The sequence below is a fragment of the Cyprinus carpio genome, chromosome B19 (assembly GCF_018340385.1).
Source record: "Cyprinus carpio isolate SPL01 chromosome B19, ASM1834038v1, whole genome shotgun sequence".
In the NCBI taxonomy this organism is placed as follows: domain Eukaryota; kingdom Metazoa; phylum Chordata; class Actinopteri; order Cypriniformes; family Cyprinidae; genus Cyprinus; species Cyprinus carpio.
This window is the reverse complement of record NC_056615.1, coordinates 15739109-15752509: the sequence shown is the minus strand read 5'-3', so window position 1 is coordinate 15752509 and position 13401 is coordinate 15739109. Positions and strand designations below refer to the sequence as shown.

Genomic DNA, 13401 nt, shown 5'->3' with positions numbered 1-13401 from the left:
ATTAACATTTTAAATTGTGATAATATTGGACGATATAAATGTTTTTTTTACTGTATTTCTGGTCAAATAAATGCAGGCTAAGTGAACATAAAACACTTTTTTCAAGAACCCCCTTATCAAAACCCCAAACATTTGAACAGTATTCTATATATAAAAATATGCAAAAGTGCAATATACAGTTTAATGACCAATAAGAAACATCCATTTTCCTCAATACACCTGGTACTTATTACTTTAAAAGGTTAATTGCAATGATATGAATATGCAATATATCACCTTAAAAAAAACTCACCTGTCTGCAGATCTCTCTGGCACAAGCTTTTTCCACTTGGCCACAAGGTTCTTTGCTGCCTCCCCAGCATATTCATTTTTGCGCAGAGAATTCACTGTCTTTCCAATGCCTGTTTCCTGCAAGAATCGAATAAAACAAACATATTAAAAGCTATAGAACCAACTGCATTAATAAAAACTGTTAGACCAACTCAAGAGTAATACTTTAGAACATAAGTAATATTTGAATCTTACCACCAGGATGTCTACTGTTATAGGAAGCTCCCCCAGCCTTTTGAGAGTTTTCAGCAGCTAGACAGAAGGTGAAAAGTGGAAAAAAGTATTTATAGCTGGTAAATTTTCCATTAACACTCACCATTGGAAGTTGTAGCAAAATGTTAATTTTGGACCATCACCACAATATGAGAAAGAACATTGTCAAAATCTTTGTGATCAAATGAAGTGGAAAACTGTCAATTTTTTTGAAAACTACACTACTCTTATCACTAAAGATTATTTACAATGTATTTAACACATATTACCATAAAATCCCAATCACATCATTCTATAAAACTTACCACAAAAAAAAGAGAAATTTACAATGATACATAAATTATACCCAAAAACATATAAATACATATAATACATATAATAGAAATAATAATAATAATAGTAGAACAAATAATAGATCAAATACATATAATAGAAAACTATATAAATGTAATACATTAAGGAAAAAATGGAGTAACTAGCTTTGTTTCCATCCAAAGATACAAATCTAACTTGTATGCAAAACTGGAATATCGCATAAAACATTTGCGAATAACACCGTTTCCATCCAATGAGTCAAAGAGAACAAAATCGTCACTTCCTGATAAACTGGCATTAAATCTCTCTAAGAAAACTAGGAGAAGTCACTGAATATAATATTTTTTATATTTAATAAATTACTTGTGCCTCAGAGAGAGCAGACGTAACACAATAAATGCGGTCATTGGCGGAGGTGGATGCCTGTTATTTGGGAATGCAGTCGTGTGAGACAATAATTATACAGAAATACTTTGTTGACAGACTTTGCTCAGGCATTTCAGAATGACCAACACAACATATAGATGCTGTGAACGAGATCGGTCTGCTGGTTAGTCAAGTTCCCTTTCGAGGATGGTTCATTTCGACATTGCGTCAGGAATCTGACATGTCAGGGACTCCCTTCCTTCCCTAACCTACCTGAAATCTTATTGCACAACGCCAGTGCTGTTGCACTTCATACTGGCCAATGCCAGACAAGACGGCAAAAAGGGGTGGAGCATCAACACTATATAATCCGCTGTCTTGGCAGCATGAACTCAGAATCTTCCTCTTTCAAGCATCCTACTTCAAGACAGCTGCGGAGAAGACGCAAGAAGATGGATTTCCCTCTTGGCGTTCCAGCATGTCAAGCTATTGCACGCTGTATTTGGGACCCATCGAGGCTCAGGAGACCCACGAGTACTGCATCCTGTGCCTGGGTCTCGCCTACGTGGAGGCAGCACTCACCGTGTCTGACTGCCCACACTTCGAGGAGTTCTTAGTGCGGGTACTTAGGAGCCGGAGGAATATAGCACTTGGTGATTTCTCCAGGCAGCGTCCCACTGCTGCCAGTGAGCCGCTGGTGGGTCCGCCGCATGGGAGTGGTCACACACAGTGCGCTTCACCCCCCTCTTTCCGGTGCACTTTGTTGAAGACAGTCTTCGACCCACCTCTGGTGCCTCAGAGGTTATTTCATTTGGCGCTGTGGGAGACGACAACTTCGGTGAGTCTATGTCATTAACAGCTTCGAGGAAGGACTAGGCCCACACCCCAGTGGAGCGCTTTGAAGTAGAGGGGCCCACCACATTTCAAGACAAGCTCGTCCGAATTCTCACCAGGGCCATGAATGATCTCGGTCTGGAGTGGGAATCCCAGATGAACCGGTTAAGAGTAAGCTAGATTCATGGTTCCTTTCCTCTGGCCGCCAAGCCAACGTTCAGAGGAAGCGAGCCCCATGTCTGCCTGATTTGCACAACAAAGTCACTAAGGCGTGGGCAGTGCCCCAGTCGGCTCGCACCCACTCCAGCAGATCAGAGATTTTCACTAAAGTCGATGGAGCAAAAGCCTGGGGTTAGTGCACATTCTGCCTGTCGAGGAGTCTGTCGCCGCCCACCTCTGCCCCTCCTCGGCCTCTCTGAAAGTGGAGTTGATGCTGCCAACAAAGCCCTGCCGTCTAAATGCCCACATCACAAAAGCATACGCTGCTTCAGAAGAGGCGATTTAGCCGCTTCATACGATGGCAGTGCTACAAGTTTTTCAGCACAGCTCCCGAAATCCCTGGATGAGGGAGAGATGGATCTTGAGGTGTTCAAAGATCTGCACAAAGCGACGGACTTCGCCTTTAAAGCCACAAAAAAGACAGCTCAGGCAAGCAGACGAAGCATGGGTTTCATGGTGCTCCACCGGCATCTGTGGTTGACACTGACAGAGCTGAAGGACGCGGACAGGAAGGCTCTTTTTCTCCCTCCGGTCTCTTTGGAGATGCCGTGGAGGCCATTGTGGAGCACTTCTCAGAAGCTCAGAAATGCTCCAAAGCAATGAGTCACTTCCTGCCGCACTGTGCTAGAGCAGCACAACCTGCAGCACGCAGTAGCTCCCGCTGCATCGGCGCCAGTTCAATGCCTTCTGTTCGCGCCAAAACCGAAGATGCTCTACGGCCCCAAGAAGAAGAACGACCATCCCGGGGCCACACGGCGCTTCTATTTATCCTGTGAATATTCTGAACATGACCCCGGTGTTAAGCGGTGTTGCTCAGAATACAAAGAACAAAGCACTCCACCCTCTGTGCCGTTTTGCAGGCGCTTGGCAATCCATTCAGGGCATCTCAGACTGGATTCGGAACATAACAGAGAACAGCTTCATACTTCAGTTTCGGTGCAGACTACCCCGGTTCAATGGTGTAGTCACGTCGAAAGTACTGGCACACAGAGCGTCGGTGCTGAGGCAAGAGGTTGTCAATCTCCTCTCGAAATGCATGATAGAAGTGGTCCCGCCAAGTGAGAGAGAGAGCGGTTTCTACAGCTGCTATTTTGTCATTCCGAAGAAGGATGGAGGTCTCCATCTGATCTTGGACCAGAGGCCCATCAACCGTGCATTAGACAAGCGCGCTTTCAAAATGACAACGCTGAAGCAGATCCTCGCACAGATCCGGCCAGTAGATTGGTTTATCTTGGTGGATCTGAAAGACGCGTATATTCATATCCAGATTGCCCCTCAACACAGGCGCTTTCTGAGATTTGCGATCGAGGGCACAGCATATCAGTTCACGTTAATGTTGTTCGGGCTAGCATTGGTCCCATGTACATTCATGAAACGTGTGGATACGGCGCTTTGCAGAAAGCGAGCAGAATGCGCATTTTGAAATATTTGGATGTTTGGCTGGCTTTTGCCCATTCAGAAGATGTGCTCAACAAACACAAACACATCCTGTTACTTCATTTGGAGAGCTTGCGTGAACACACAGAAGACTGCATTATGCCCCAGCTGATCGATGACATATCTGGGGGTGCTGCTGGACTCGATGAGAGTGGGTCTTTGTCAAGAGCGCATACGAGATTTAATGTCTGCTCCAGATACTTTCAGCCTGGGAAGCCCCGTGGCGCTGAAAGAATATCAGAGGCTTTTGGGACGACGGTGTGTCACCTCAGTCTTCTTTATATGCCCCCTACCTTTAGATTCGCCTCGAGCTGAGAGCAGCCTTTTTAGCCCTCCAAGTGCTGCACAAATCAAAGAGGAGAGGGCGCCGGTGATTCTAATCACTCTGTACTGGCCAAACAGACCATGTTTTCCCGACCTGCTGGAGATACTGACGGTTTCCCCGTCGCAGATTCCGCTGAGACGGGACCTCCTGTCTCAAGCGGATGGCTGGATATGGCACCCCAACCCTGAATGGTGGAAACTTCATGTGTGGATGGTGTGCAGGAACCAGTAAACCTGGGCTTATTATCTCACCGCGTGATAGACATGATTACAGAGGCGCAAGCTCCTTCTACGAGATGCTTGTATGCTCTTAAATGGGCAGTCTTTATTAAATGGTATGAATCGAATGGCTGCGACCCGGAGAGCTGTCCCGTGTCTGACATTCTGGGCTTTCTGCAACAGCGAATGGATGGTGGTATTATGCCTTCCACTCTTAAGGTTTATGTTGCAGCTATTTCAGCCTCTCATGCTAATATCAATTTGGATGTGTGCTCCTTGGCCTCACAGGTCTTGTTGGTGAGCTCGACCCGTGCTTCCACATACAGATTCTAGCTGCTTGACTCTATATGTTTTCAACTAGGTCGTATAGGTGGAATTCGGAGGCGGGGAAACCACCGTACCTAGACATCGGTGCTCACTAAGGGACATTGGAGCGAGCTTTGTGACACATAGTGTTATCGTGTGCTTCGCCCTTTTACTGTATTACTGCTTAAGGGTTAGCGAGGCACAAGACAGCAGTTTGTCTCTGTCCTCACAGTATGCACCAGCTTGTTTATAACCTCTTATATTTATGCACTTGTACCGGCTACGGCTCCTAGCTGAGTGTGTATATGGTTATCGTTGTGCCCATCCTGTGTCTGCATTATTGTATTTACATGCTTATATATATGCGCATACTGCTGTGCTCAATAAAAATCCTATCTTTAGTACGATGGCATAAGCATTGTCTCAACAAAAAGGCCATGTTTGGATTCTTAGTGATCTGATTGGTTTTCTAGGTGGGAATATACATCTAATCACCTGGGGGCCTGTCAGGAGGTCGTCTGTGATTGGTTGGAGAGTGTTTGGTGTTTAGCACACTGTCAGGTCCACTGAGGCTGTGCTCTCTTCGCTGTTCTAATGGTGTTGTTCTATACAGTCCCCATTGCGTCAGATTCCTGACGCAATGTCGAAGTGGACCATCTTCGAAAGGGAATGTTTTCGGTTACTCTTGTAACCTTGGTTCCCTGAGAGATGGGATCTGCTGTGCTGGTAGTTCAGTCTAAGGATTCTGAGTTCATGCCGCCAAGTTGGTGCATTATATAGTGGCAAGCTCCGCCCCTTTTCACTTGGTTGGCATTGGTCAGTATGAAGTGCAACCTCACTGGCGTTGTGCAATAAGATTTCAGGTAGGTTAAGTAAGGAAGGGAGTCCCCGTAGCGTCAGATTCCTGACACAATGTCTTGTTCCTGTCACTCAGGGAACGGAGGTTATGAGTGTATATGACTTTTTTAATGCGCATGGTGGAATTTATTCGGTAAATGTGTTTCCATCGTAGTTTATGCACATTATTAGAATGTATACGCATCTTGGCATTTCCATCCAGCATTTTTTTTTTTATGCGATATACCAAAATGCGTATTAAAACAGATGGATGGAAACACAGCTACTAATATTGTATAGGTAAAAAAAAAAAAAAAACCTTGACATGACCATGTTGTAGTGCCCAAATAACACTGTAGTATTTTAAGACAACATTGTAAGTAAGACGAATGCTAAATAACAAACTTATTAGTTGGCCAAGCAGTAGACTCACTTTGATGCCAGAATTGGCAAAAAAACGTTTAATTGCACTTTTAAAGTGTCGTCGTGGCCTACACGGGAACATGGGGGGTTGCACTGACCAGTATGTTTGGCAGTATCTCCAACCTCGTTGAACTGCCTATCTAGACAACATTTAAAGGCATGGAATGAAGCATTCTGCCCACTAATGCCCTCTACATAGGCAGATCACTAGGTTTTGAGACACAACCTAAGTGTAACAACCATTCACAATTAAGAAGGAATCGTGTCTTACAGGGAGTAACGTTTACAGAAATTCTGCTGCATTACTCAAGGCCTGTCTTCATCTGTCACCGCTATCGTATTAAATCGCTATGGTTGGCATTTCTGATAAATGATCATAAGCTTCTGGGAAAGTGCATCGATGCTGTTATTGCTGTCGTATCGAGGCATATTTGAGGAGAAAGCTCAATCCAGATTGATCTATGTAAACCGATCATCCATTTCACGGTCTGCTGCTCTTGTAATTGTTAGACGTGGGATTTCTGGATAGCAATGTTGATCGAACCTCAGGCTAGACGATCGCCGAAGTGCGTATAACATAGTCGTACACGGTGCGAAAGGGGACGACGTAGAGCATTCGCGTCGTCTCACCAAAAAAGGTCTCTTACCTTGCGAGGCTCTTGATTCTCTGTGAGCCTTAACTGCAACTTCTCGACTGCTTCCAATATCTCCTCCGCCATGTTTACAGCTGGTGCATGTTGCCCGGAAGCCAAAACAGCAGTGGTGGGGGCCTGCTGTTGTTTCAGACTGCTGCGAACTTCCGTCACTCCAAATGGAGATTCCGGAAGAACGTCATTCTGCTGTTATAAAGTCATCCTAATCACTTTGTGAGGTCATGATGTATTCATGTTTTTATTGTTCAGCTTTGATAATTCAGCTTTGTGCTTATTTCAGATACATCCTACCTAGGAAGGCCAAATGAAGTAGGCCTAGTGATTTTTTTTTTTTACTTGCAAACTTTAATTTGCCTATAGCATGTCTAAAAGTGATTTAGAATTATTAAAGTATTTAATTAGTTACATATTCAAATTCAAGAAATTACCACAACAACATGAGAGAAGCATCTTCTTGGCCAAAGATGTAATCAAATGTTAAATCCTGATATATATATATACTAATCTTCCATTGAATAACTGTCTATGGATAATGTCTAGGGCAGTTATAGCCCTAATCTTGTCTTGGCTGTAAGAATGACGCTGCCTCTGTGTGTCCTATCAGGTTGGTGTTAGGAGGACAAGCTGGATATGGACAGTGTTTTTTTGGGGGAGAGGATGGCTGTATATGGAGAAGGTTATGTAGGTGGGGTGGAGGACTGGTAGGATTGTGTTGCAGAGCTGTGGTTGGTTCATCTTTTGCACTAACTCCTGCTGCCAACAGAGCTCTGACTGACAGACAGACAGACAGTGAGAGAGACCGATTACCAAGAAGCGAAAGAAAACAGTGTGGATTCAAGAACTAAGAGAACGAATGAAAGAAGAACAAGTAAGGACAAAGAAGAGTGGAAGAGAGCTGTAAATAGAGGTAAAATATTCTGACTGTGCTTCTTTTACTTTTGATGAATGCATAAGGAGATAATAATACATTTACATTAAATTAGACACTGACATGTGAATGTTTTAAAAAGCAACAGAACATTGACGTGAATGTTTTAAAAGCAACAGAACATTGCTTCCACTTTTAGTGCATGAATTAGATTCACCATCTCTTTGTAATTTAGAACAAGGATTTACAACAAGGATAAATCATAAGACATGCTTACTTCATATAGACATGCTTCAATTTATGTGAGTTTATTAAAAACTAAACATTACTTTGCATCCCTGACATCTCACAATCCAAACACAGACTCATAGAATTTCTTATCAAAGGCATCCCACTGTAGTGGGGTGGTCTAAATTTAATCAGACCCCTGTCAGAGTCAGAAACAGAGAATGACATGAGGGTTGTTTCTCAATGTCTATAAATAACAAGCAGAGCGAGGAGCTTGTTGGAGGTTGGCAAGCATATATTCAGTCAGACATTCCACGACACTACAGCATTTTAGACTGAAGACAGCCAGCCAGCCAGGCCTTCAGCTTTTAGGAATGATGTGTGTACCAGCTGCTTCTTTCCCATCTCCTCTTACCCTCTCATCCTTTCCTATTATCTTTCTCATTTCAAAGTATAGAAATTTTCTTGTCTCCCTGCTTACCTCTCACCTTTTCATATTGAGTGTTGTGAAATCTTCTTTAGAGCATCAGATAAAAGAACTTTAATCTATTACTTTTTTTTTAGTTAACCTGAAAGGATCACCAGATGACTTTCATTGAGCTATCTGGGTCAGATGGTTGTATGATCATCACTGAAACTTTCCTCAAACTACTGCAAACCTGAAAATTAAATCAGTCATTGATTCTTTCCCCTCCAGCATTTTCCTCTCTGTGCTGTAAATAGCTGTAAATGTGCTGTGGTTTTGTGTGTGCATGTCATAGCCCATGCAGGGCCAGCAGCTGCCGTGGTATAATGATAGTAAATGTCACAAAAGCATGGCAGGCGACATTACTTCTGTATCTAATGTGTCATCAAGAAAGCAATATAGCTTGTATTAAGACTTAATGCATAAAAATGCTCTATTTTATCATTCTAATATACTGTATATATATGTTACCTATTCATGTATGGTAAATCTTGCCATATTAGGGACCAACTAGAAATAAAAAATATTCTGACTAGGAAAAAAAAAACAACTGTGAAGATGGAAATAAGCACTGAAAAGTTTGCACAATATACTAAAATGGTATACTACAAAAAGGTTGATTTTTGTAACATTTTAGCCTTAGCAAAACAAAAAGTGGGCCATTCGATTAAAACAATTTTTTAAATGACACTGTTTATATAAGGTAAAAACATTGTTGCCTTTGGTGCCATATACATATGCTTTTCTAACATTCAGGATTTTATGCATTATATTGTCCAACATGTAATTGCTTTTTTGATGCTATTATTTTTCCTTTTTAAATGAGACCCTTCGTATTTTGAACACCTGTTGATCACACTCAAGCAGCAGCCCTTTGTGTATATGTCCCTGGTGAAAAAGGTTGTCATGGTAAATGGGCGGATTCACTTTGCACGACTGAGTCATCCATGTATTTCCGCTTGATTGAAAACAACTACATCTGATTTTGAGAATGCTGATAAACGTTTGTATTGTGGCACAGATTTTAATGTGAGATGGGGGTGAGAAAGGGCACAGGAAGGGAATGATGACAGTGTGAGGGTAATTTAAGCAGCACAGCCCCTGCCATTCTTCCTATGTGGCTTTAGAATGTTTTCAGAAGAGATGTAAGCACACCTGTCTATCACAGGCCAATCATGCTTGTTTGTTTGTCTATGAGTGGTCTGCTTTGTTCTGGTTTTGCAAGCATAACAGAACAATCTCCTCTCAGAAAAGATACACATTTTCAAGGAGCTGATTACAACCAACCTGGACAAAAGTAATAATTCTGCTTATGTATTTGCTGTGATCTGTAATAAACTATGTGGCTAAATATTTGAGTCTGGTAGTGTGCATGTATATTTAACTATAATAACTGCCAAATGGGAGGGGTTTGCTGATATAAGAATAAACACACATTCTCTAAGACATGCTGAGTCCTATAATAATAGTCAGATGTCAATGCAAAATGTACGTAACATCCTTTATAAAATTTAGTAACAAAACTGCATATAGTGTCCTGCAATATGCCCTGCTATACACTATCGATCTATGAAATGTAAAATTAAACCAAAAAAAAAAAAAACTACATGGAATATACTTCACAATTTTCTTTCAATTTGGAATACAAAAATCTACTCAGCTTGCTTATAATAAATTATAACTGTGGTCTGTGGCAATCCTTTTTGGAAACTCTCTTACGAGACCACATGCACCTGTCAATCAGCCTTATATCCTCCCACTGTAAAAGAGTAAGATGAGATCAAGTGTAAACCCATCCATGTTGACCATGATATTGTAAAGCATATGATATTTACTGAACTCATACTTACTATATGTTAACTGTGTTTATTTTCAGGTGGTGTGCACTGACACGGATCAATCGCACTCCTCCACTGTTAGGTTGGAAGTGTAGTGTGTCTGTCTGTCCATATAGCATCTTGGTTAATCATTGCTCTTGTGATACAGTAAAAGTGTCACAGCTTCAAAATTATTCTGTCAGTAAAAACCTTTAAAGAAAAAAACAAAAACAAAACAATTGAATCTATTCAAGTGTTATTGGGTCATTGTGACTGTCAGCACATAATCTATCAGTTTGAAAATCTGTTGACCTGACTGATAAAAAGCTATCATCTAACCAGCCTACACATCTCAATGGCTCCCAAGAAGAAGTCACCACGCCCTAAGAAGTCCATTTCTGAACCAACAACAGTTGAGAGTAGAGTGGCTGTCCCAGAGCCCGGTGTTAAGAAGCTGGAGGGTCCTCTTAATGTTGAGCAGCTCAACCGGCTCAATGGGGTGCCCCTGCCACCCCCTGTGATTCGACCTGGGGAGAGAGGTTTTGGCCTGGGCAGTGAGCTCACCCGCCCCCTGCATGGATCCGCTCTGCTGGAGGAGCTGAGCCGCATGAGACAGGAACGATTCCTCACTGATATGGAAATGGCCTGCAAAACCAAGGCATTTGATGTCCACAAGCTAGTAATTTCCTCAGTCAGCCAGTATCTTCGTGAAGTCCTGGCCAAGGACCCTGAACTCAAACGACTGGAACTCCCTACCCTGTCACCTCTCGGTAAGCCTTAAAAGATATAACCTAGCTCAGAGGTTTTCACTTGTGTGGCTGGAGACCCACTGTCCTGCAGAGGTTAGCTCCAGCTCTCATCAGACACACCTGAACCAACCATTCGGGACACTTCTGAATCTGATTAAGGATCAGAACCAACAAGGCAGGTGGTTTGGAGCAGCTTAGAACTAAAATTTGTAGGACAGTATGTCTCCTAGAGCAGGGTTAAAGACCTAGCTGCATTTGTTAAAGCTCCCCAATATTTTGAGTTGCCCAAATAACTGGAATCATGTCTGACATTATGGCTAAGTCATAAATATTAAAACACCATAACATATACTGTATGTATTATATTTATCCTCAGGACTTGCCAATGTGATTACTTTTGCTTACCTGGGACGTGTGCACATGTCCCTGTACACCATTGGCTGCACTGTGTCTGCAGCCAGCACCCTGCAAATCCCTCATCTTCTCCAGATGTGCATGGACTTCCTGATGTCCGAACTGAATGTGCACACATGTGTGTATGTGTGGAACATCGGCGCTGCATATGGCCTGATGCCTGTTCGAGAGGCTGCCCGGCGCTACATTCTGGAGAATTTTACCCAGTTTTCTGAGACAACCCAATTCAACCAACTCACCCTGGAGCAGATCACATCTTTCCTGCAAGATGACAACCTATCTCTTCCTTCAGAGGTCACCACCTTTCAGGTCAGTGTAAGGAAAGATGGATGGAAGGGCAAGAGGAATAGGGGTATTGCAAAAGCTAAGGAAGACCTATTTATACAGTGACCCAAAAGCCAAACATGTCAGCACATACTTGTAAAAAGAGATATAGTTAGAGTCGTGAGAAGAGTATAAATATGTACACTATTTATAAAAGTAGACTGCATTAGATACTAAACTTGGACCACTCATTTTAAATTTTCTTGGAACCTAGATTGCAATGAAGTGGATAGACTTTGACCCAAAGAGGCAGGAACATGCTGCAGAACTGCTGTCTCACGTGCGCTTTGAGACCATCCCTGCGAGCGCGCTGGTTAGTGAGATCCAGCCAGTGGCACGCATGATGCTAGATCCTCAGTGTCACCGTCTTCTGGTGGATGCCATGAACTACCATTTGCTGCCCTACCAGCAAAACACACTGCAATCCCGGCGCACCAAGGCCCGCGGAAGCCAGAATGCTCTTCTTACCATTGGGGGTCGTCCTTCACTAACTGAGCGTGCCCTAAGTCGAGAGGTACAAACCCTTGGAAAATGTCCATGACATGTATATCATTGGTTTCCAGTTCTACTCCTGGAAGAGCACCTTTCAGCAGAGTTTACATCTGTCCTGCTCCAACACACCAGCCTAGAAGCTTCTAGTAATCCTGAATACCATGGATAAGGTGTTTTGGATTAATTAGGGTTGGAGTAAAACTCTGCAAGAATGTGGTCCTTCAGGAGCAAGACTAAACTCCCTGCTCTGTCCAAACAAGGAAATTGTTTTTTTTTTCATTTGATTGCTCACTTGTTTTACTGTGCAAAGGTGCTTTGGAGAGATCCACGAGAGGGAACGGCTACATGGCGTCATCTTACTCAGCTGCCAGCCAAGAGTTTCAACCAGTGTGTGGCTGTGATGGATGGATTCCTGTATGTGGCAGGAGGAGAAGATCAGAATGATGCTCGAAACCAGGCTAAACATGCTGTTGGCACCCTTAGCAGGTAGGCTATGTTACCACAAATAATTTAGTCATCAGTCTAAAACTTGGGTGGTCCAATCTTGCTCATGAGGTCCCATCTTCATGTAGAGGTTAGTCCGAAACCTGATTAAACACAACTGAACTAGCTAATCAAAGTTTAAGTATTACTAGGTACTTCCAGGTAGGTTGCCACTCTGCAAGAAGGTAGCCCTCCAGGAACAGGATTGGACACCCTTAGTCTAAAATCTAATACACAGATTTGACCGCGTTACTTTCTGAACCTCAGATACGATCCTCGCTTCAACACTTGGCTACATCTTACCAGCATGCGCCAACGACGTACCCATTTCAGTTTGGTGGCAACTGGTGGGCGACTGTATGCCATTGGTGGCCGCAACACTGATGGCCTCTTGGCCACCATTGAGAGCTACCAGCCCTCTACCAACAGTTGGCAGCTCCGTACGCCAATGGATATGCCACGATGCTGCCATGCCAGTGCCGTCCTTCCATCGGGAGACATCTTGGTGACTGGTGGGTATGTTAACTGCGCTTACTCTCGCTCTGTCATTTGTTATAGCATTGACAGCAACACTTGGAGCGAGCAGGGAGAGTTGGAAACACCTCGTGGCTGGCACTGCTCTGCAACAGTAGGTGGCAAGGTGTACGTGGTAGGAGGTAGCCAGCTTGGTCCCGGTGGAGTCCGCATTGATGTGATGACCATGGAGGTCTTCAACCCTGAGAGCAAGAAGTGGACCAGAGCTGCTAACCTGCCCCTGGGAGTGAGCACAGCTGGTATGTCTCCACTGGGAAATCACCTGTACCTGCTGGGTGGATGGAATGAAGCAGAGAAACGTTACAAGTCAGCAGTCCAACGCTATGACCCAGGCACTGACAGCTGGTCAACAGTTGAAGACCTGCCAGAACCCATAGTGGGAGTGTCCTGTTGTGCCCTTCCCTTGCCCCCACGCCACACGACCCGCAGACACCGGAACACACCTTCCCATGAAGATCAGAGCAGTGTGACACAGCATAACACTGCATGAGAAAGAAAAGCTGGGGAAAGACAAAGAGCAAGAAAGAGACAGGGTGAAAGGAGAGATTGT

At 43.5% G+C, this 13401-nt stretch overlaps 2 protein-coding genes across 2 annotated transcripts; one reads left to right on the top strand and one right to left on the bottom strand.

The window, feature by feature from the left end:
• Positions 1–252: 252 nt before the first annotated feature.
• Positions 253–6656, bottom strand: LOC122140632 (elongin-A-like). Its single transcript, XM_042744961.1, has 3 exons — positions 6471–6656; positions 526–582; positions 253–408 (listed from the first exon to the last, which is right to left on the bottom strand). The coding sequence occupies exons 1-3, from the start codon at positions 6540–6542 to the stop codon at positions 289–291; spliced, it is 249 nt and encodes an 82-aa protein (XP_042600895.1). The 5' UTR covers positions 6543–6656; the 3' UTR covers positions 253–288.
• Positions 6657–7163: 507 nt separating this feature from the next.
• LOC109112293 (kelch-like protein 31) lies at positions 7164–13401 on the top strand. The gene is made up of 6 exons (XM_019125257.2): positions 7164–7383; positions 9915–10625; positions 10981–11327; positions 11557–11856; positions 12145–12320; positions 12585–13401. The coding sequence occupies exons 2-6, from the start codon at positions 10211–10213 to the stop codon at positions 13339–13341; spliced, it is 1995 nt and encodes a 664-aa protein (XP_018980802.2). The 5' UTR covers positions 7164–7383; positions 9915–10210; the 3' UTR covers positions 13342–13401.